Genomic DNA, 23,533 nt, shown 5'->3' with positions numbered 1-23,533 from the left:
TGGTTGTAATTGTTGTAGTTGGTGTGCTGGTGGAAGTTGACTGGGTGGTGGTTGTAGTTGGTGTGCTGGTGGTAGTTGACTGGGTGGTGGTTGTTGTAGTTGGTGTGCTGGTGGTAGTTGACTGGGTGGTGGTTGTTGTTGTAGTTGGTGTGCTGGTGGAAGTTGACTGGGTGGTGGTTGTAGTTGGTGTGCTGGTGGTAGTTGACTGGGTGGTGGTTGTTGTAGTTGGTGTGCTGGTGGTAGTTGACTGGGTGGTGGTTGTTGTAGTTGGTGTGCTGGTGGTAGTTGACTGGGTGGTAGTTGGTGTGCTAGTGGTTGTTGTTGTAGTTGGTGTGCTGGTGGTAGTTGGTGTGCTGATCGTAGCTGACTGGATGGTGGTTGCTGTTGTAGTTGGTGTGCTGGTGGTAGTTGGTGTGCTGGTGGTAGTTGACTGGGTGGTGGTTGTTGTTGTAGTTGGTGTGCTGGTGGTAGTTGACTGGGTGGTAGTTGGTGTGCTGGTGGTTGTTGTTGTAGTTGGTGTGGTGGTAGTTGGTGTGCTGATCGTAGCTGACTGGATGGTGGTTGCTGTTGTAGTTGGTGTGCTGGTGGTAGTTGACTGGGTGGTAGTTGGTGTGCTGATCGTAGCTGACTGGGTGGAGGTTGCTGTTGTAGTTGGTGTGCTGGTGGTAGTGGACTGGGTGGTGGTTGTTGTTGTAGTTGGTGTGCTGGTGGTAGTGGACTGGGTGGTGGTTGTTGTTGTAGTTGGTGTGTTGGTGGTAGTTGACTGGGTGGTGGTTGTTGTTGTAGTTGGTATGCTGGTGGTAGTTGGTGTGCTGATCGTAGCTGACTGGATGGTGGTTGCTGTTGTAGTTGGTGTGCTGGTGGTAGTGGACTGGGTGGTGGTTGTTGTTGTAGTTGGTGTGTTGGTGGTAGTTGACTGGGTGGTGGTTGTTGTTGTAGTTGGTGTGCTAGTAGTAGTTGTTGTTGGTGTGTTGGTCGTAGTTGGTGTGCTTGTGGTAGTTGATTGGGTAGCGGTTTTTGTTGTGGCTGGTGTGCTGGTGGTAGTTGTTGAGGCCGTTGTCCTGAAAAATCGAATAAAAATATCACTTAAAATATTAATATTTCTTATATTTCCAAGCGAGGCGATCTCTCACCTCTGTTAACACACAGTTTTTTTCTTCATAACGACACATATTTTTCCCGGTTCACCTAGACACACTCCCGCCTGACAACACCCAGTCACACTCCCGCCTGACAACACCCAGTCACACTCCCGCCTGACAACACCCAGTCACACTCCCGCCTGACAACACCCAGTCACACTCCCGCCTGACAACACCCAGTCACACTCCCGCCTGACAACACCCAGTCACACTCCCGCCTGACAACACCCAGTCACACTCCCGCCTGACAACACCCAGTCACACTCCCGCCTGACAACACCCAGTCACACTCCCGCCTGACAACACCCAGTCACACTCCCGCCTGACAACACCCAGTCACACTCCCGCCTGACAACACCCAGTCACACTCCCGCCTGACAACACCCAGTCACACTCCCGCCTGACAACACCCAGTCACACTCCCGCCTGACAACACCCAGTCACACTCCCGCCTGACAACACCCAGTCACACTCCCGCCTGACAACACCCAGTCACACTCCCGCCTGACAACACCCAGTCACACTCCCGCCTGACAACACCCAGTCACACTCCCGCCTGACAACACCCAGTCACACTCCCGCCTGACAACACCCAGTCACACTCCCGCCTGACAACACCCAGTCACACTCCCGCCTGACAACACCCAGTCACACTCCCGCCTGACAACACCCAGTCACACTCCCGCCTGACAACACCCAGTCACACTCCCGCCTGACAACACCCAGTCACACTCCCGCCTGACAACACCCAGTCACACTCCCGCCTGACAACACCCAGTCACACTCCCGCCTGACAACACCCAGTCACACTCCCGCCTGACAACACCCAGTCACACTCCCGCCTGACAACACCCAGTCACACTCCCGCCTGACAACACCCAGTCACACTCCCGCCTGACAACACCCAGTCACACTCCCGCCTGACAACACCCAGTCACACTCCCGCCTGACAACACCCAGTCACACTCCCGCCTGACAACACCCAGTCACACTCCCGCCTGACAACACCCAGTCACACTCCCGCCTGACAACACCCAGTCACACTCCCGCCTGACAACACCCAGTCACACTCCCGCCTGACAACACCCAGTCACACTCCCGCCTGACAACACCCAGTCACACTCCCGCCTGACAACACCCAGTCACACTCCCGCCTGACAACACCCAGTCACACTCCCGCCTGACAACACCCAGTCACACTCCCGCCTGACAACACCCAGTCACACTCCCGCCTGACAACACCCAGTCACACTCCCGCCTGACAACACCCGGTCACACTCCCGCCTGACAACACCCAGTCACACTCCCGCCTGACAACACCCAGTCACACTCCCGCCTGACAACACCCAGTCACACTCCCGCCTGACAACACCCAGTCACACTTCCACCTGTCTAGTCCCAGTCACACTTTCCCTTGGCCACACCCAGTCACACTCCCTACTGTTCGCTATCAGACGAAATCACCTCTGCTTACACCCGGTCACACTTACTCTTGTCTACACCCAGACACATCCACCTGTGTACCTCTAACTGCGCTCCCACCTGTCAACCCCCAGACACACCTCCACCTGTCCACACCAGTGCATACTTAAGGCTATGCCCAGATATTCTCCCACATGTCTATGCAGGCTCTTTTCCAACTCACGTGCATCCTGTAATCGGTACGAAGGACACATTTGCCGACCATCCGGTGTAATAATTAGAAGTGGTGGAGAAGAAGAGCCTCATTGTACTCTGGGGTGACTTGAAAACCTGACCTGGTTTTATGTCCGTACCGCAGTACCTGTAATGAAGAGGAGGAAAATCATTATGTCCATCAGTGTTATACAGACCTGGCCAGATTTTAAATCTGTATCACATTACCTGTAATGAAGAACATGGGCATTATGTCCATGAATGTCATACAGACCTGACAGGTTGTTATTGTGTTCAACATTGACGTTAAGACTGCTTCCCTACTGAAGTACTTGAAGTACAGAAAGTCTTGAAATACAGGTCTTTGTGTCTAGGGAAGACGTTTAGCCTCCGCAAGCAGTGTATGTATTACTGTGACCACGAACAAGTGGTACTGAATCAAGAACAACACTGCTACTAGCCGAGGATTCGAACCCATGTCGTTTTGGCCCTGCCGCGTGGTGAGCGAAAATCACATGACGCTCAAACCCACTGATCACACAATCCTACAAAAATCAAGCATCCAGCAGAGTTGGGTTCGAATCCTCAGTCAAGTCAGTAGTCAGTCAGTAAGTCAGTCAAGTCAGTAGTCAGTCAGTAAGTCAGTCAAATCCATAAGTCAGTAAGCAAGTCAGTCAAATCAGTCAAGTCAGTCAGTCATTAAGTCAGTCAGTCAGTCAGTAAGTAAATCAGTCATCACAGAAACTCATATTTACCTCATTCTTTTTATGTGCACAAAGTGATGCTTCATTACAGCCACAGGCTACGTCTTGTCTATCTCTATTTTCTTCTTTAATTCTAAGATTTAACGCTTATAACCTTTTCTTGCCATTTTAAGCAACACTTGCATGCCTACTGCGGGCCATGATTGCTAGGCAGATTTAAGATATGGTAATCAAAAGATCTAAACTCCTAGCAGAGGATGGTACGTAATAGGTATGAACCGAAGACTGGGGCAAGGGTGGTAGGGGTGGCCTTGGGTGGTAGAGGGTGGTGGTCGTGGCGGAGGGTGGCAGAGGGAGGCGGAGGGTAGCTGGGGATGGCGGTAGGTCTCCCCAGTTTACTTAATGGTCTAACCCACAGCCAAGCATAGTGTATCCCCCGGCGACACGCTCTCAAAAATTTTCCCCTTCCACAAACTGAACCCTATTAAATTTACAGCCCAAACTTCATACCCATATAAGAGTGTTGGTATCACTATACTTTCATGCATTCTCCTCTTTGCCTCCATTTTAACATTTTTTGTCTACACATATACCTCAATGCACCACTCGCCTTTTTTCCTTCATCAATTCTATGGTTAACCTCATCCTTTATAAACCCATCCACTGACACATCAACTTCCAAATATCTGAAAACATTCATTTCTTCCATACTGCTTCTCTCCAATGTGATATCTAATGTGGAGAAATTTTCTCCAGGAGGGGGGTATCAGCCCCCTTCAGCCCTTTTCAGCCCTGACGGGCCCAGCACTCTCAGAAAGGGCAAGCATCTTGCTTATTGCTACAGCAAGTAATTGATCTCAGATGCAGTACGAGTATGCGACATGGTCTAGCAGCCGACGCTCCTTGTAGTCCAGTGACGCAAAGTGTAATTTAATAAAAGACAGTCCATCTCTTACCTTAGCAGGACAATTAAGGAAAATCCTGCTCCCACTTTATTACCATGGTAAAGATAGTGTACATTGTTGTCTATGCTTAAGACAACAAGAATCAAGCATTCTGCTTTGCTTCATGGAGGAAGTGGCAAGGAAGTAAAAATACTAGATCAGCTTTTCCTTTATGTGCTAGGGGCAGTGACGGTGTAGGGCGCTGTGAGGTAGATTACTTTTGACCCTACTGGGAGTCACACTGATGGTGGAATAACCAAAAAAGAACACTAATCCGTGTGTCAGTGTGTACAAAGTGTCTCAAAAACACAAACACTTACAGAGAAGAGTGATCAGCTTCTCTAGTAAACAGATGGTGAATAAATGAACTGTTGATGAACAGTGTAACAACGAGTGTTGCGATCCAACAGAGTGTAGTGCGACATTCTTCAAGGAACACTATTCTTCAATCAACTCAACAGATATCCGGCCGCAACTATGGGTCAGATACATATACCCAGGTAAGTGTTCTAACTCGTGATGTACTACTATTGACTGCGCAGTTGAGTCGAAGTTACGAGTTAGTCACTTATCATAAACCCCCGGTGATAAGCGGATCTTTGAGTCCACACATGTAAGTTTGTCAGCAATCAGTGAATGAAATATGCTGACATAACACCCCCTAGGGGTAATTTATAATCTTACAAAATATAATTCATTTACAGCCTGTTGTGAAGTGGAAGACAACAATTCAAGACCTCATCTGCAGGGGCGGCTGTGTAGATGATTTGCTGTCTTTTATCAGCTAAGTATTCCCTATATTATATCAATCTTAGCTGGTAACCCATTTCTCAACATTTTGGTCGTGCTCGAACCAGATAAAGGCCACACTGTCGTCCAAATATGTTGTACTACAGTGTACAAATAACCTACGAGCCAAGGCCCTTCGAAAAAAAAGCTGTAAAACTAGTGTTTTACAATATAATCAGTATAAATGAGTCCCTCCAGACTCAATCACAGAGAATGGGCAGCCAAAAGAAAAGGGGCTCTCACCCAGCATTCACCCAAAGAAAACAGGAGCTGGGTGACTCACCCAACAAGAAAACGGGGGATGACACCCGACATCCACTGCTCCAAGTTCAGAAACGCTGACTACAGCAGCAACCCAACTGATATTCAGTTTGTCTGAGTGTATATAAACATAATGTTTATAATGTTTGTAGACAGAAATTAAGAGACAAGATTGTGTTAAAGTTGTTTCTTGTAGATATAACTATTAAAGGAAACTATATAAAATTTAAGCTTTCATATATATATTAACAGTGACATTTATATATGCGTAAGAAATATACACGTGTGATTTACAGTTATACAGTGACATTTATAGTGTACAGTGAATGAAGTGTATAACATCGTTATTTACAATTAATCATCGTGGTCAGGCTGACACAGCAAACTCAAGCCATAAACACCAGCCACATGTACTGTGTACCCTACATGGTCATTGACCCTGAGGTTAATTAAGCTTAGTGGGTCAGTAGTGTCTGACTGACTATTACTGACTTAAGCACAACAAAACTCAGCTGTTTATAGCAATACAGTGTTTTTTAAACACTCTAAGTGTGGTGCTAGAATTTTCAGTATACCATTAAAATGGCTTGTTTGAAAACTCAGTTTCAGTCTTTACAGACTAAGATTACACAATTAGAAAATCTAATTTTAGTCTGTATAGGATTAACTCAAGATACAAACATAGATTTTGATGATCTTGAGGTAAAATTTGAATTACTTAAACAACGTCTGGAAATAATTAATTCAGACTAAAAAGATTTTGAAAAGGAATTTATTGAATCAGATCCATCTGAGGATGAAATTAAAAATGTTTTGGATACTTTTAGTAATCAATAATTAAGGTGGACAGGAGTACAGGCTGTCTGCCATAAAACTCTGTCACAGAGACATACTGTAACTAGAGGTCAAATAACTGTTACACCTGTAACAACAAGTGTTCCATTACCAAGCTTACATATCTTGTCATTACCTATTTTCCAAGGTCATAATTATGAAGAATTCATTAGTGGTTTTCAATCCATAGTACATTCACGAACTGACATAGATGAGATTGCTAAGTTCAATTATCTAAAATGCCTTGTGAAGGGAGAACCCTATGAACTGATTAAGTCATTTCTGGTGGTTAAAGGCAATTATCAGATAGTCTTACGTGTCTTAGCAGACAATTACTTTGATGATGACAAGGCTAGAGTTAGACATGCAGTCTTAATATCAAGCTTGAAGCCACCCAAACATTGTTTTTCAGACTTACAGGCATTTAGAATCACATTAGACAATAGTCTCAGATCTCTAGGAGTTAAATATGACCTTAGACAATGTGATTGGTTTATCAGTGGTATTGTACAGGATAAGTTGTCGCTACAAACTATTGAACGTTTAAATATTATGTTCAATAAACGCTATTTCACTTGTGAAGAAATTAGCAACGGTTTACAAACAATTTCATGCATGCAAGCAACGAGACAAGATGAAAAATCCACAAATCCCGTGGATAATAAACCTTCAACTCAGTATAAAAAGAGTATAACTACTCCCACTAAACCACATAATGGGAAATCCCATATAGGCATTTATCAAGTTGTGAATACAACAGACAGTAAACAAACTGTCACACATAAACCTACTCCAAAATGTGCACTTTGTGATGGAACACATTGGGCACAGTATTGTAGTCAATACACATCAATGTAGGGACGTAAACAACGTGTTCATCAGCTGAAAAGGTGCATCAAGGGTTTAGGTGAACACAAAGGAGGAAAATGCTCACTGAAGAAGTGTTTTAAATGCAAGGGTATGCATCATACAGCATTATGCCCAAATACTTTTGCTGAACAGCAGAAGACTTCCACAGAATCAGGAAGTCAACAAGCAACAGCATTAAATGTGAGAGATAAGTTTAAAGCAACTGCTCTCCCGATAGCTCGAGTTGAGTTATCTAATAAATTACACAAAACCAATGTGCTAACATTATTTGATCAAGGCTCACAAAGGTCCTTCATAAGAAGAACAGTGTTGCGGAAACTGAATAAATAATCCTATGCCAAAGTACAGTTAGATATAGCTGTTTTTTTCCACAATTCTGGTAAATAGACCTAGCCAGAATCACTGTTGGTCTAGGAAACAGGAAAAAGACAGTAGAAGCTCTGATAGTAGATGATTTGCCTAAGTCTGTGCAGATCCAGGGATTAAAAGAAACAGTTGCAGCACTGAAAGCAGCTAAGGTCATGTTAGCCTGTCCTGACATACAGACGGACACTTAGTCCAATTGATTTAATCATTGGAAGTGATTATTATCACTGTTTTGTGCAAAATATAGTAAGTAAACATGATGTTCACTTGCTGAAAACAGCAGGAGGCCACATGATATGTGGTCCCATTCCCTCTCAAAGTGGGAAAGAAGCTGATATTGATTCAGTGGAAAATATACTAGTTACGAGAATAACCGCTGATCATGTACCACAGCAAAAATTATCATTACTGGAAGAAATGAATGAACCAGTTGATAAATTGTGGGATTTAGATGCGATAGGTATTGATGTAAACAAACCAAGCCCACAAGAGTCTCAGACTTATAACCAATATTTGGACACTGTCAAATATAAAGATGGACAGTACTGGGTTAAACCATACCCCCGGCCGGGATTGAACCCGCGGTCATAGAGTCTCAAAACTCCAGCCCGTCGCGCTAGCCACTAGACCAGCCACTAGACCACATCTGCCTAGCAATTATCGCATGGCTTTCGGACAAATGAAAGCACAAATACATGAGCTCAGAAAGAATCCAGAGCTACTGACTGTCTATGATAATATCATACAAGAACAGTTGGACAATAAATTCATTGAGGAAATAGTCGAAGATAAGTTGAAGACAGAAGCTCATTATCTCTCGCACCATGGAGTCAGAAAAGATTCTGAAACCACTCCACTACGTGTTGTATATAATTGCAGCGCACGTGCAAATAAAGATGTAGCAAGTCTTAATGACTGTCTGATGACCGGACCCTCACTAACTGAGAAGCTTGGAGACGTGCTTATGAAATTTTGCACAAACCCATATGCCTACACGGCTGATATTTCCAAAGCTTTCTTAAGAGTAGGACTACAAGAAATAGAGAGATTATACTCGATTTTTGTGGCCTGAAAATCCACATGATCCTCAAAGTCCTGTGAAAACTTATCGTTTCAAATCAGTATTATTTGGTGCAACATCCTCTCCATTCTTACTAGAAGCTACTCTAAATACACATTTGAAGAAATCTGAAAGTCCCTTCAAAGAAATCTTAAAGAAAAGTTTCTATGTGGACAATCTTCAAGGTACTGTGAATAAAGAGGAGGATTTGAAATCCTTATACAGAGAAGCTAACAAGGAGATGAAAGAAGCAAATATGCCTCTAAGGATGTGGAATACAAATTCAAAGCAATTAATTATGAATGCAATTAATTATGAATGTCTTGAACCCATTAATACTGGGTGAAGCTAATACAGAAATATACTTTCTCTACAGAATATAAATTTCTGGAAACACAAGATAAATCCCCAAAGAAACCTGTCATGATTAATTCTTTAGGACTTTATCTCGACTCAGAAAAGATTATAAGCTGTCGAGGAAGAATTCATAATTCTTCACTACCTAAAGAAGCCATACATCCAATATTGATCCCCAAGAATCATTGGCTAACAAAACTGATTGTTCAAAACGCCCACAGTAACGTGTTACATGGTGGGGTAGCTGACACACTTTTTCATATACGACAATCTTACTGGATACCTCAAGGTCGACAAAGTGTGAAAAAACAAATAAAGGACTGTATTACTTGTCGTCACTATGATATGCGAGTATGTCAGTAACCAGGTCCACCTCCATATCTCTCTGAAAGAGTTTGTCATGTCACTCCATTTGAGGTGACAGGTGAAGATTACACTGGACCAATAATTTTAACCAAAACAGTTGACAAAGTTCTCAAGGTGTACATCTGTTTGTTCACTTGTGCTACAACTGGAGCAGTACATCTAGAAGTAGCCACTGACATGTCTGCTGAAACCTTTATCAAATTATTCAGAAGGTTTGCAGCCAGAAAGGCATGTCCCAGACTGATTATTTCAGACAATGCAACGAACTTTGTTGCTGGTGCTGCTTATATAAGCAAGATCTTTGAGCAACCAGAAGTACAACAGATGCTGAATCAATGCAGTTGTCATTGGAGATACATTCCTCCTAAATCTCCATGGCACGGCGGATTTTTTGAAAGAATGATCGGCATTGTAAAACGTTGTTTAAGGAAGACTCTTCATCGTCAGAGAATCGACTTAGAAGAATTCCGTACAGTTGTGACTGAAATAGAAAATAGAGTCAACAACAGACCTCTAACTTATGTTACCGATGATCTGGACAATTTAGAAGTGTTAAGTCCATCTCATTTACTCCATGGCAGAAGGCTCGAACCTGTTCCTCCCAAGAATGATAAAGAAATCATAGAGGATCCTACTTATTTCGAACCTGAGCAACTCAGACGTAAATTCAAACACCATAATAAAGTGATTGAACGTTGGGGGACATTTTGGCGAGAAGAGTATCTCACCTCATTGAGAGAACACTTCTATGGAGCTGGTGTTCCTGAAAATCGTAAGTCCTTAAGAACTGGTGACATAGTGATTATTGACAATGATGGTCCGAGGTCTCAATGGCCACTTGGAAAAATTGTGACCATACATCCTGATGCAAATGGAATCATCAGGACAGTTGATGTTTTAAGCAAAGGTGTAGTGAATAAGCGGACAATAAAATAAACTAGTGCCATTAAAATTACACAGTGTTGAAAACAAAATTAGTGATTCTCCAGAAACCACACAGACTAAAGCTGTTCAGAAAAGGCAAGCAGCAGTGGTGGCGAGTGAGAAAATCAAATTAATGTTAAGTGATGAATAGTTCACCTGCAGCGAACCTCTGCCGCCCCCCAGTGTGGAGAAATTTTCTCCAGGAGGGGGTATCAGCCCCCTTCAGTCCCTTTCAGACCTGAGGGGCCCAGCCCTCTAAGAAGGGGCAAGCATCTTGTTTATTGCTACAGCAAGTAATTGATCTCAGATGCAGTACGAGTATGCGACATGATCAGGCGACCAACGCTCCTTGCAGTCCAGTGTTGCAAAGTGAAATTTAATAAAAGACAGTCCATCTCTTACCTTAGCAGGACAATTAAGGAAAATCCTGCTCCCACTTTATTACCATGGTAAAAATAGTGTACATTGTTGTCTATGCTTAAGACAGCAAGAATAAAGCATTCTGCTTTGCTTCATGGAGGAAGTGGCAAGGAAGCAAAAGTACTAGGTCAGCTTTTCCTTTATGTGCTAGGGGCAGTGACGGTGTAGGGTGCTGTGAGGCAGATTACTTTTGACCCTACCGGGAGTCACACTGACACCAGAATAACCAACAAAGAACACTGATCCGTGTGTCAGTGTGTACAAAGTGTCTCAAAAACACAATAAACACTTACAGAGAAGAGTGATCAGCTTCTCTAGTAAACAGATGGTGAATAAATGAACTAATGTTGATGAACAGTGTAACAACGAGTGTTGCGATCCAACAGAGTGTAGTGCGACATTCTTCAAGGAACACTATTCTTCAATTAACTCAACAGATATCTGGGCGCAACTATGGGTCAGATACATATACCCAGGTAAGTGTTCTAACTCGTGATGTACTACTATTGACTGCGCAATTGAGTCGAAGTTACGAGTTAGTCACTTATCATAAACTTCGGTGATAAGCAGACCGTTGAATCCACACACGTAAGTTTGTCAGCAATCAGTGAATGAAATATGCTGACATAACACCCCCTAGGGGTAATTTATAATCTTACAAAATATAATTCATTTACAGCTTGTTGTGAAGTGGAAGACAACAATTCAAGACCTCGTCTGCAGGGGCGGCTGTGTAGACGATTTGCTGTCTTTTATCAGCTAAATATTCCCTATATTATATCAGTCTTAGCTGGTAACCCATTTCTCAACATCCAATTTTTCATTATGTAAATCATTTGATACCCTCATCACCTTACTCTTACCTATGTTCACTTTCAACTTTCAACATTTACACAACCTCCCAGACTGGTCCTCTAACCTTTGCAACTTTTCTTTAGAATCTCCCATAAGCACTGTATCATCAGCAAAATTTAACTGTATCAACTCCCATTATGTATTTGATTCCCCATAATTTAATCTCACCCCTCTCCCCAACACCCTAGCATTTACTTCTTTTACAACCTCATCTATAAATATATTAAACAACCATGGTGACATTACACATCCCTGTCTAAGACCTACTTTTAGTGGGAAGTAGTCTCCCTCTCTTCGACACAGCCTAACCTGAGCCTCACTATCCTCCTAAAAGCTCTTTACAGTATTTAGTAACTAATTACCTATTCCATAGTCTTGCGGCATCTGCCACATTGCTCCCCTATCCACTCTGCCATATGCCTTTTCTAAATCCATAAATGGAATGAAAACTTCCCTACCTTTATCGAAATACTGTTCCCATATATGCTTCAATGTAAACACTTGACCTACCCATCCCCTACCCACTGTAAAGCCTCCTTGCTCATGTGCATTCCTGCTCTCTGTCTTAAATCTAATTCTTTCAATAATAACCCTACCGTACACTTTTCATGGTATACTCAGTAAACTTATTCCAATATAGTTTTTACAATCTCTTCTGTCCCCCTTCTCTTTATATAAAGGAACTATTCATGCTCTCTGCCAATCCCTAGGTACCTTTCCCTCTTCCATACATTTATTAAACAAAAATACCAACCACTCCAACACTATATCCTCCCCTGCTTTTAACATTTCTGTCATGATCCCATCAGTTCCAGCTGCTTTACCCCCTTTCATTCTACGTAATGCCTCACGCACCTCCCCCACACTCACATCTTGCTCTTCTTCACTCCTAAAAGTTGGTATACCTTCCTGGCCAGTGCATGAAATTACCGCCTCCTCAAAATATTCCCGCCATCTACCTAATACCTCCAGCTCCCCATCTACTGACTCCCCTACTCTGTTTTTAACTGGCAAATCCATTCATTCCTGTTTATCTCCAAAATATTTTCTTGTTTTCATCAAAATTTCTTGACAGTGCCTCTCCCACTCTGTCATCTTCTCTCCTTTTGTACTGTCTCACCACTCTCTTCACCTTTCTTTACTTTCCATATACTCTGCTCTTCTTATAACACATCTGCTCTGTAAAAACGTTTCCTAAGCTACCTTTTTCTCTTTTATCACACCCTTTACTTCATTATTCCACCAATCACTCCTCTTTCCTCCTGCACCCACCCTCCTATAGCCACAAACTTCTGCCTCACATTCTAATGCTGCATTTTTAAAACTATTCCAACCCTCTTCAACCCCCGTCCCCCCACTACTCATACTTTCACCAGCCCAACTTTCTGCAAATAGTTGCTTATATCTCACCCCAACTTCCTCCTCCCTTGGTTTACACACTTTCACCTCTCTTACTAGTTGTTGCCATTTTCCTTACGTCCTATCTTCCTCTTACTCTAACTGTAGCTACAACTAAATAATGATCCAATATATCATTTCCCCCTCTATAAACATGTACATCCTGAAGCCTTGAAGCCTCCCCATCAACCTTTTATCCTCCAATACATAATCTAACAAATTACTTTCATTACGTGCTATATCACACCTTGCATACTTAATTATCCTCTTTTTCATAAAATATGTATTACTTATTACCAAACCTCTTTCAACACATAGCTCAATTAAAGGCTCCCCATTTTCATTTACCCCTGGCATCCGAAATTTACCTACTACTCCCTCCACAACCTTTTTACCCACTTTTAACCCATTTTTCACATCCAACCCTTATTTTACTTCACATAATCCATGAATCTATACATTTATATTCCATCTTTTCCTGCCATAACTTATCCTTCAACATTATTGCTACTTTTTCTTTAGCTCTAACTCTATTTGAAACCCCTGACCTAATCCCATTTATTTCTCCCCATTGAAACTCAGCTTCTTCTCATTAATAACATCCACAATCATCTCTCTTATCATTCGCACAACATCCACGCACATTCAAACATCCCACTTGGACGGTTTTCTTGTTTTTCTTTTTAGTAGGCTATGCAGGGGTTACTAGCCCATTGCTCATGGCATTTTAGTTGACTTTTACAACACGCATGGCTTACAGGGGAAAGATTCTTATTCCATTTTCCCATGGGTATAAAAGGAAGAGCAATAAGAACAAGAACTATTAATATAAAATAAGGGAAAACTCAGATGAGTGTGTATACATAAACGTGTACATGTATGTGTAGTGTGACCTAAGTGTAAGTAGAAGTAGCAAGACATGCCTTAAATCTTGTATTCATGAGACAGAAAAAAGAACCATAAGGATGGAAGTACCTTCCAGGGTGGTTTCTGTCTACCAACCTACTATATACATATATATACATATATATATATATACATATATATATATACATATACATATATATATATACATATATGTATATATATATATAATGTATATATATATATAATGTATATATATATATATATTTTTTTATTTTTTATTTTTTTTTATTATCACACCGGCCGATTCCCACCAAGGCAGGGTGGCCCGAAAAAGAAAAACTTTCACCATCATTCACTCCATCACTGTCTTGCCAGAAGGGTGCTTTACACTACAGTTTTTAAACTGCAACATTAACACCCCTCCTTCAGAGTGCAGGCACTGTACTTCCCATCTCCAGGACTCAAGTCCGGCCTGCCGGTTTCCCTGAATCCCTTCATAAATGTTACTTTGCTCACACTCCAACAGCACGTCAAGTATTAAAAACCATTTGTCTCCATTCACTCCTATCAAACACGCTCACGCATGCCTGCTGGAAGTCCAAGCCCCTCGCACACAAAACCTCCTTTACCCCCTCCCTCCAACCCTTCCTAGGCCGACCCCTACCCCGCCTTCCTTCCACTACAGACTGATACACTCTTGAAGTCATTCTGTTTCGCTCCATTCTCTCTACATGTCCGAACCACCTCAACAACCCTTCCTCAGCCCTCTGGACAACAGTTTTGGTAATCCCGCACCTCCTCCTAACTTCCAAACTACGAATTCTCTGCATTATATTCACACCACACATTGCCCTCAGACATGACATCTCCACTGCCTCCAGCCTTCTCCTCGCTGCAACATTCATCACCCACGCTTCACACCCATATAAGAGCGTTGGTAAAACTATACTCTCATACATTCCCCTCTTTGCCTCCAAGGACAAAGTTCTTTGTCTCCACAGACTCCTAAGTGCACCACTCACTCTTTTTCCCTCATCAATTCTATGATTCACCTCATCTTTCATAGACCCATCCGCTGACACGTCCACTCCCAAATATCTGAATACGTTCACCTCCTCCATACTCTCTCCCTCCAATCTGATATTCAATCTTTCATCACCTAATCTTTTTGTTATCCTCATAACCTTACTCTTTCCTGTATTCACCTTTAATTTTCTTCTTTTGCACACCCTACCAAATTCATCCACCAATCTCTGCAACTTCTCTTCAGAATCTCCCAAGAGCACAGTGTCATCAGCAAAGAGCAGCTGTGACAACTCCCACTTTGTGTGTGATTCTTTATCTTTTAACTCCACGCCTCTTGCCAAGACCCTCGCATTTACTTCTCTTACAACCCCATCTATAAATATATTAAACAACCACGGTGACATCACACATCCTTGTCTAAGGCCTACTTTTACTGGGAAAAAATTTCCCTCTTTCCTACATACTCTAACTTGAGCCTCACTATCCTCGTAAAAACTCTTCACTGCTTTCAGTAACCTACCTCCTACACCATACACTTGCAACATCTGCCACATTGCCCCCCTATCCACCCTGTCATACGCCTTTTCCAAATCCATAAATGCCACAAAGACCTCTTTAGCCTTATCTAAATATATATATATATATATATATATATATATATATATATATATATAAATTTGGCTGAAAAATATTGTGATAATTTAAAGGCGGTTTAGTAATGTTTCTAAGTGAGTTTTGGTACAAAAATATGAATATCATTGTTGTTGTAATTAAAAAATTATCTTAATTACTGTAAAAACAGTTTTAAGGAAAATTTATTTTTTAATAAAGTTCGGCCGAACTGTGTCTGCGTTTGTTCATGAAATAAATCTTTAAAAAATGTTTAAACAATTTTGAAAATATCGTTAAAAGGAAGAACTCGATGAACCAATTTTTTATAAAGAATTTAAAATGGATATTTTAAATTCTTTATGAAAATATTTACACATTTGCTTGGAAATAAATTAGAACGGGTTACAAAAAATTTGCGACTGCTCATACTGCTTAAGTTTCTTATCTTACACATTGCCATTGGTGAGGTTGGTAGTCCTGATCTCTAGAAAATCAAAGTAGCAGCAAGCAGCGTTGTTGCAGTAGTTATTATACCCATACAATGTGAAGGTCTTGAAGGTAACTTGAGGATAGTAGCAGCTCGGAGCAGTGATCACGTACATGCATCTTGATCCTGGCCAACACAAGTGAACACTGATCAGTAACTTTCTCGTTCACCTCCATTCATACGTATATTCCTATTCATTTTTTATATTTGGCATTGATTATTAATTATTAAGTAATGAGAACTACACATACACACACACACACTTCTCTCTCTTCCACCTCCTCCCTCTCTCCCCTCTCTCTCTTCCACCTCCTCCCTCTCTCCCCCTTCTCCCCTGTCTCTCCCCCTGTCTCTCCCCTCTCTTTGCCCCTCTCTCTCTCTCTCTCTCTCTCTCTCTCTCTCTCTCTCTCTCTCTTTCTCCCCTCTTTTCCCTTCTCACTCTCCCCCTCTCTCCTTCTACCTTTCCCTTCTCTCTATTTCCCTCTCTCCCTGTCTCTGTCTCTCTCTCACACTCTTTCCTCCCTCTCTAAAAAAATGGTGGGGACTCGAAGGAACCAGGGATAGGATGAGAATGGTTCTGATAGGGAGGAGTGGATGGAGGAGCAGTGGAAAAGGATGGAAAAAGAGTGGGAGAGAAAATTAGGAGAGCTTTCTGTAAAAATGGAGACAGAGCTTTCTGAGAAATTGGAAAAGAAGTTAGAGAAGGAGAAGAAGAATTGGGAGGCACAAGTCGAAACTGCAGTAGCCAGGATAAGTGTCCTAGAAGCTGAGGTAAACAGGCTGAAGCGAGTTACAGGTGTATTGACCAGAAAAGACACAGCATATGAAGCTGGGAGGCTGAACAGGAATGAAGTTGATATGAATTATGTTAAGGTCATATCAGACAGCCAAGCAGGGACAATGAGTAAAAGCGGAGAGCAGCTGGGCACAGATGGATAGGGTGATAGGTCAAATGCAGAGGCACAACCATGCTACCAAGAGCTACTGGAAAAAACAAGGGAGAAAATGGCCACGTACAGACAGGAACCAGAGTCACAGAAGAAAAGACAATGGGAGGAGGAAAGAGCAAAGTCAGTGTTTATTCATGGTCTTCAGGAGAGCAACGAAAGGACACACACTGAAAAACGGCAGGGAGAAAGAAAAGATATTGAAAACATCACAGAAATAGGTGAAGAAGACATGGACGAGATTGTAAATTTTCAGAGAATAAAGAGGTACTTAAAGGGGAGAAAACGTTTGAACAAGCTGATTTTCAGGACAGAAACAGTGCAGAACAGGATCCTCCAAGAGAAACCACGGTTGAGGTACTTGGCAGAGTAAAATAGGGTGTTCTTAGACAGAGACAGAACACAAACAGAATGACAGAAGCTGAGGGAGAGAACAAAAAAGCGAAAGGAGCTAGAAAGGGAGACAAGGATGGAACCAGCAGAGGTCAATCGGAGCAAGGCAGAGCAGCAAGAGCAAGCACATACAGAACCATCCTCAAAACCCCACAACCTGTCACACCATCCCAACACAAACTACAATCCATACTCACAGCTCCCACCCAACACTCAGCTATAGAATCTCACAGTACACTACCAGGTCCCCCACCCTCAAAGGCCCCCCAAACCACAGTGTTGGAGAGGAAACTGAAGGTATGGTACACAAATGCTGATGGAATAACAAATAAGTGGGAGGAGTGCCACGAAAGAGTCAAAGAAGCATCACCAGACATCATAGCTCTCACAGAAACCAAGCTTACAGGTATGATAACAGATGTCATCTTTCCAACAGGATACCAGAACCTGAGGAAAGAGATGGAACAGGAGGGTGGAGGAGTGGGACTGTTGATCAAAAACCAATGGAATTTTCATGAGCTGGAAAGAGGAGACAGTGGAGAAGCAAGTGATTACACAGTGGGAACGCTTCAGTCTGGAGGTCCCAAGGTGGTAATTGCAGTAATGTATAACCCACCACAGAACAGCAGGACTCCAAGGCAAGAGTATGATGAGAGCAATAGAGTGATGGTTGACACACTGGCTGCAGTGGCTAGAAGGGCTCATGCGTGCAGGGCAAAGCTACTGATCATGGGTGACTTTAACCACATTGGAGCCAAGATACATAGAGGGCTAAGATGATGGAGGTGGTACTGGAAAGCCTCATGCACAAACACGTAAGGGACACTACGAGAGAGAGAGAGAGAGAGAGAGGAGAGGATGAACCAGCAAGACTGAACCTAGTACTCACCTTGAGTAGTGCAGATATTGAGGACATCACAACGATCATAGCGACCAGCGATCATGTGGTTTTAAGCTTCGAATACACAGTTGAGCTACAAGTGGAGGGGGAAGCAGGAAGGCAAGGGCGAATGAAGCCATACTACAAGAAAGGGGACTACACGGGAATGAGGAACTTCCTGAACGGGGTTCAGTGGGACAGAACTGGCAGGGAAGCCTGTAAATGAGATGATGGAATATGTAACAACAATATGCAAAGCTGAGGAGAGGTTTGTACCCAAGAGTAACAGGAATAATGAAAAAGCCAGGATGAGCCCATGGTTCACCCAAAGGTGCAAGGAGGCAAAAAACCAAGTGTGCTAGGGAATGGAAGAAATATAGAAGGCAATGGACCCAGGAGAATAAGGAGAGCAGTCGTAGGCCCAGAAACGAATATGCAGAGATAAGGAGGGAGGCCCAATGACAATACGAAAACGACATAGCAGTGAAAGCCAAATTTTACCAAAGCTGTTATACAGCCACACCAGGAGGAAAACAACAGTCGAGGACTAGGTAATCAGGCTAAGGAAGGAAGGAGGAGAGACAACAAGAAACGACAATGAAGTATGTGAGGAACTCAACATGTGATTCAAAGAAGTGTTCACAGAGGAGACAGAAGGGGCTCCAGAAAGACGGAGAGGTTGGGTACACCACCAAGTGCTGGACACAGTATATACAACCGAGGAAGAAGTGAAGAGGCTTCTGAGTGAGCTAGATACCTCAGAGGCAATGGGGCCGGTTAACATCTCTCCATGGGTCCTGAGAGAGGGAGCAGAGGCACTCTGTGTACCCCTAACACCAATATTCAATGCATCTATCGAAACAGGGAGATTGCGTGAGGCATGGAAGACAGCAAATGTAGTCCCAATTTTTAAAAAAAGGAGACACATGAAGCACTAAACTACAGACCAGTGTCACTGACATGACATGTATAGTATGCAAAATCATGGATAAGATTATCAGGAGAAGAGTGGTGGAACACCTAGAAAGGAACGATCTCATCAACAGCAGCCAACATGGTTTCAGGGATGGGAAATCCTGTGTCACAAACCTACTGGAGTTCTATGACAGGGTGACCTCAGTAACGCAAGAGAGAGAGGGGTGGGTAGATTGCATTTTTTGACTATAAGAAGGCGTTTGACACAGTTCCACACAAGAGATTAGTGCAAAAACCGTAGGACCAGGCAGGGATAACAGGGAAGGCACTACAATGGATCAGGGAATACTTGTCAGGAAGACAGCAACGAGTCATGGTACATGACTAGGTGTCAGAGTGCGCGCCTGTGACCAGCGAGGTCCCACAGGGGTCAGTCCTAGGACCAGTTCTGTTTCTGGTATTTGTGAACGACATGACGGAAGGAATAAACTCCGAGGTGTCCCTGTTTGCAGATGACGTGAAGTTGATGAGAAGAATTCATTCGATCGAAGACCAGGCAGAACTACAAAGGGATCTGGACAAGCTGCAGACCTGGTCCAGCAATTGGCTCCTGGAGTTCAATCCCACCAAGTGCAAAGTCATGAAGACTGGGGATGGGCAAAGAAGACCGCAGACGGAGTACAGTCTAGGGGGCCAGAGACTACAAACCTCACTCAAGGAAAAAGATCTTGGGGTAAGTATAACACCAGGCACATCTCCTGAAGCGCACATCAACCAAATAACTGCTGCAGCATATGGGCGCCTGGTAAACCTCAGAACAGCATTCCGACATCTTAATAAGGAATAGTTCAGGATCCTGTACACCGTGTACGTTAGGCCCATATTGGAGTATGCGGCACCAGTTTGGAACCCACACCTAGCCAAGAAACTAGAGAAAGTGCAAAGGTTTGCAACAAGACTAGTCCCAGAGCTAAGAGGCATGTCCTACGAGGAGAGGTTAAGGGAAATCAACCTGACGACACTGGAGGACAGGAGAGATAGGGAGGACATGATGACGACTTACAAAATACTGAGAGGAATTGACAAGGTGGACAAAGACAGGATGTTCCAGAGACTGGACACAACAACACGGGGACACAGTTGGAAGCTGAAGACACAGATGAATCACAGGGATGTTAGGAAGTATTTCTTCAGCCACAAAGTAGTCAGGAAGTGGAATAGTTTGGGAAGCGATGTAGTGGAGGCAGGATCCATACATAGCTTTAAGCAGAGGTACGATAAAGCTCATGGTTCAGGGAGAGTGACCTAGTAGCGACCAGTGAAGAGGCTGGGCCAGGAGCTTGGACTCGACCCCTGCAACCTAAACTAGGTGAGTACAACTAGGTGAGGTGAGTACACATACACACACACACACACACACACACACACACACACACACACACACACACTTTCATAAATCCATTTAAAATCAATAAAATAGAAATAAATCCATTACCTGCTGGATAATTGCTGGGATAGTTAGGAGACGTAATAACACCTGGCTGGGTAACATTCCTCGAGCAGCTGGATATGTAACTACCTGCCAGGAAGAAGATACCAGTTTGGTTATTCAGTTTTAATAACTTGGTGTTGGTTATTAGAAGTTACCTGAGGTTAGTTGTTCTTTAATTATAACAGAGACCTGGTTCAACCTGAAAGATAGAGAAATACCTTCTGAATGCAACATACAGGGTTATAAACTATTCCACACTGACAGGGTCAACAGGAAGGGTGGTGGTGTGGCGATGTATGTCAGAGAAAATTTAAATTGTTGTCTTAGACATGATATAAGATTAGAAACATCGAACACAAAATCTGTTTGGCTTCAGTTTCTCGAAGGTCGTGACAAATTAATTGTGGGTGTGATTTATAGGCCCCCAAACCTTGATAGGGAGTGCAGTAAGCTGTTATGGGACGAAATTCATAAGGCATGTAGATATGAAAATGTAATAATGGGAGATTTTAACTTTAGACAAATTGATTGGAACAATATGACAGGTAATCTTGAGTCTAGTGACTTTCTTGATGCGGTTCAGGATTGCTTTTTGGAATAGTTTGTGACAGAACCAACTAGATGAAACAATCTGCTTGACTTGGTTCTTGCCAACAAAGATTCACTGATTAGTAGTCTTGAGGGAGAGTGATCACAAATCGCTTAGTTTTAATATATCATGGAATTACCCAGATAACTGCAAACAAATCTCTGTCCCAGATTTTCGCTTGGCCGACTTCATGGAACTGAAAAATTACTTGGGTGGGCTAAATTGAGATGTCCTGACTATGGGTCAGGTAGGTGATGTTGGTTTCCAATATGACGTTTTTCAGAGCATAGTCCTAGCTGCCCAGACAACTTTTGTTCCGAGTAGGGAAATTAGATCTAACAAAAATGATCCCAAATGGATGAACAATAGATTAAAACATCTCATTGGTCAAAAGAGAGGCATATATAGGCGTATCAAAAGAGGGGATGGGCAGTTAAGAAATCAATATATTCAATTAAAGAGAGAAATAAAAAAAAGAATAAGAAAAGCAAAAAGGGATTATGAAGCTAAGGTCGCAAGGGATTCAAAGACTAGCCCAAAAGATTTCTTTCAGGTCTACAGAAGTAAGATTAGGGACAAGATTGGCCCACCTAAGAGTAACTCTGGTCAGATCACTGACAGTGATAAGAATATGTGTGAAATTCTAAATACCTACTTCCTCTCAGTTTTCACCCAGGAAAATACTAGCGATATTCCTGAAATAATAGATTATGTAGAACAGGATGATAATAAACTATGTACGATTGCGGTAACTAATGACATGGTCATCAGACAAATAAACTAAAACTTAACAAATCCCCAGGCCCTGATGAACTGTTTGCAAGGGTGTTAAAGGAATGTAAAGAGGAACTTAGCATACCTTTGGCTAGTCTTTTTAACATATCACTACAAACTGGCATAGTGCCTGATAAGTGGAAAATGGTAAATGCAATACCTATTTACAAGGCAGGTGACAGGACCTTGGCTTCGAACTATAGGCCAATAAGCCTTACCTCCATAGTGGGAAAATTTATGGAATCAATAATTGCAGAAGCAATTCGTAGCCATCTTGACAGGCACAGATTGATTAATGAATCTCAACACGGTTTTACAAAGGGGCGTTCCTGTCTTACGACTTTACTAACTTTTTTCACTAAGGTGTTTGAGGAGGTAGATCATGGTAATGAATATGATATTGTGTATATGGACTTCAGTAAGGCTTTCGATAGAGTTCCACACCAGAGGCTATTGAGGAAACTTAGGGCACACAGAATAGGAGGAGAAATTTTTTCCTGGGTAGAGGCATGGCTGATAAATAGACAGAAGAGAGTTTGCATAAATGGGGAGAAATCAGAATGGGGGCATGTCACAAGCGGTGTTCCTCAGGGGTCAGTGTTGGGCCCGTTGTTGTTCACAATTTACATAAACGACATAGATGAGGGAATAAATAGTGATATAAGCAAATTTGCTGATGACACCAAAATAGGCCGTCCAATTCATTCTAATGAGGATATTAGAGCACTCCAGGATGATTTGAATAGACTGACGCAATGGTCGGAGAAGTGGCAGGTGCAGTTTAATATTGACAAATGCAAAGTTCTAAATGTTGGACAGGATGGTTTGTTTGCAATCGTGTCATTACGATTTCGTGAGTCATGTTGACGGCAGTGAAGGGACTTGAGCTAGAGTTCGTCACGGCCACGCTAGCTGGAGATTCGTCTGTAAAAACTTGCATCTGTGGTCACAGTGGTGCCTGTGCTTACCTTCCTATGGTGTAGAAATATACCTAGTTGGACGAATCTTATTGTGGCTTGCTGGTCTAGTGGCTAACGCGACGGGCTGGAGTTTTGAGACTCTCTGACCGCGGGTTCAATCCCGGCCGGGGTATGGTTTGATTATATACCTGTGGCTGGTAACACATGTTTCCTTACTAGTGGCCAGAAACTAGTTTTTGATGACTGTTAATATATTAGTGTTTAGCTACTTGTTACTGATTGCTAGTTGTTAGTTTCTGGTGCTTAATTAGTAGTGGATAGTCACTAGCGCTGGGGATGTATTCACCAATTGCTATTTCTGGTGCTTAATTAGTAGTGGATGGTCACTAGCGCTGGGGATTTATTCACCAATTGCTAGTTTCTGGTGCTTAATTAGTAGTGGATGGTCACTAGCGCTGGGGATTTATTCACCAATTGCTAGTTTCTGGTGCTTAATTAGTAGTGGATGGTCACTAGCGCTGGGGATATATTCACCAATTGCTAGTTTCTGGTGCTTAATTAGTAGTGGATGGTCACTAGCGCTGGGGATATACATTCACTAATTATTAGTTCCACATAGAAAGTTCCTAGTGGATAGTTTCTCTAAAACATAAATTCGCCGATAAACATATAAATGAATATGTTGTTGCCAAGTCCGTGGCGTTGT

General features: G+C 42.7%; 1 protein-coding gene across 1 annotated transcript in view; it reads right to left on the bottom strand.

Moving 5' to 3' along the window:
* Positions 1-4: 4 nt before the first annotated feature.
* The window catches only part of LOC128699009 (zinc metalloproteinase nas-34-like), a gene marked incomplete at its 3' end in the record, with an annotated part of 80,884 nt that continues 57,355 nt past the window's right edge, over positions 5-23,533 (bottom strand). Inside the window, exons 9-12 of the mRNA XM_070096762.1 lie at positions 20,548-20,631; positions 15,881-16,043; positions 2,788-2,925; positions 5-1,061 (exon numbers count right to left, since the gene is read on the bottom strand). Coding sequence (XP_069952863.1) covers positions 5-1,061; positions 2,788-2,925; positions 15,881-16,043; positions 20,548-20,631 — 1,442 coding nt within the window. The remainder of the gene's footprint in view (positions 1,062-2,787; positions 2,926-15,880; positions 16,044-20,547; positions 20,632-23,533) is intronic.

This window comes from Cherax quadricarinatus, chromosome 55 (assembly GCF_038502225.1).
Source record: "Cherax quadricarinatus isolate ZL_2023a chromosome 55, ASM3850222v1, whole genome shotgun sequence".
Taxonomy (NCBI): domain Eukaryota; kingdom Metazoa; phylum Arthropoda; class Malacostraca; order Decapoda; family Parastacidae; genus Cherax; species Cherax quadricarinatus.
The sequence above is the reverse complement of the archived record's forward strand: the minus strand, read 5'-3'. Positions and strand labels throughout refer to the sequence as shown.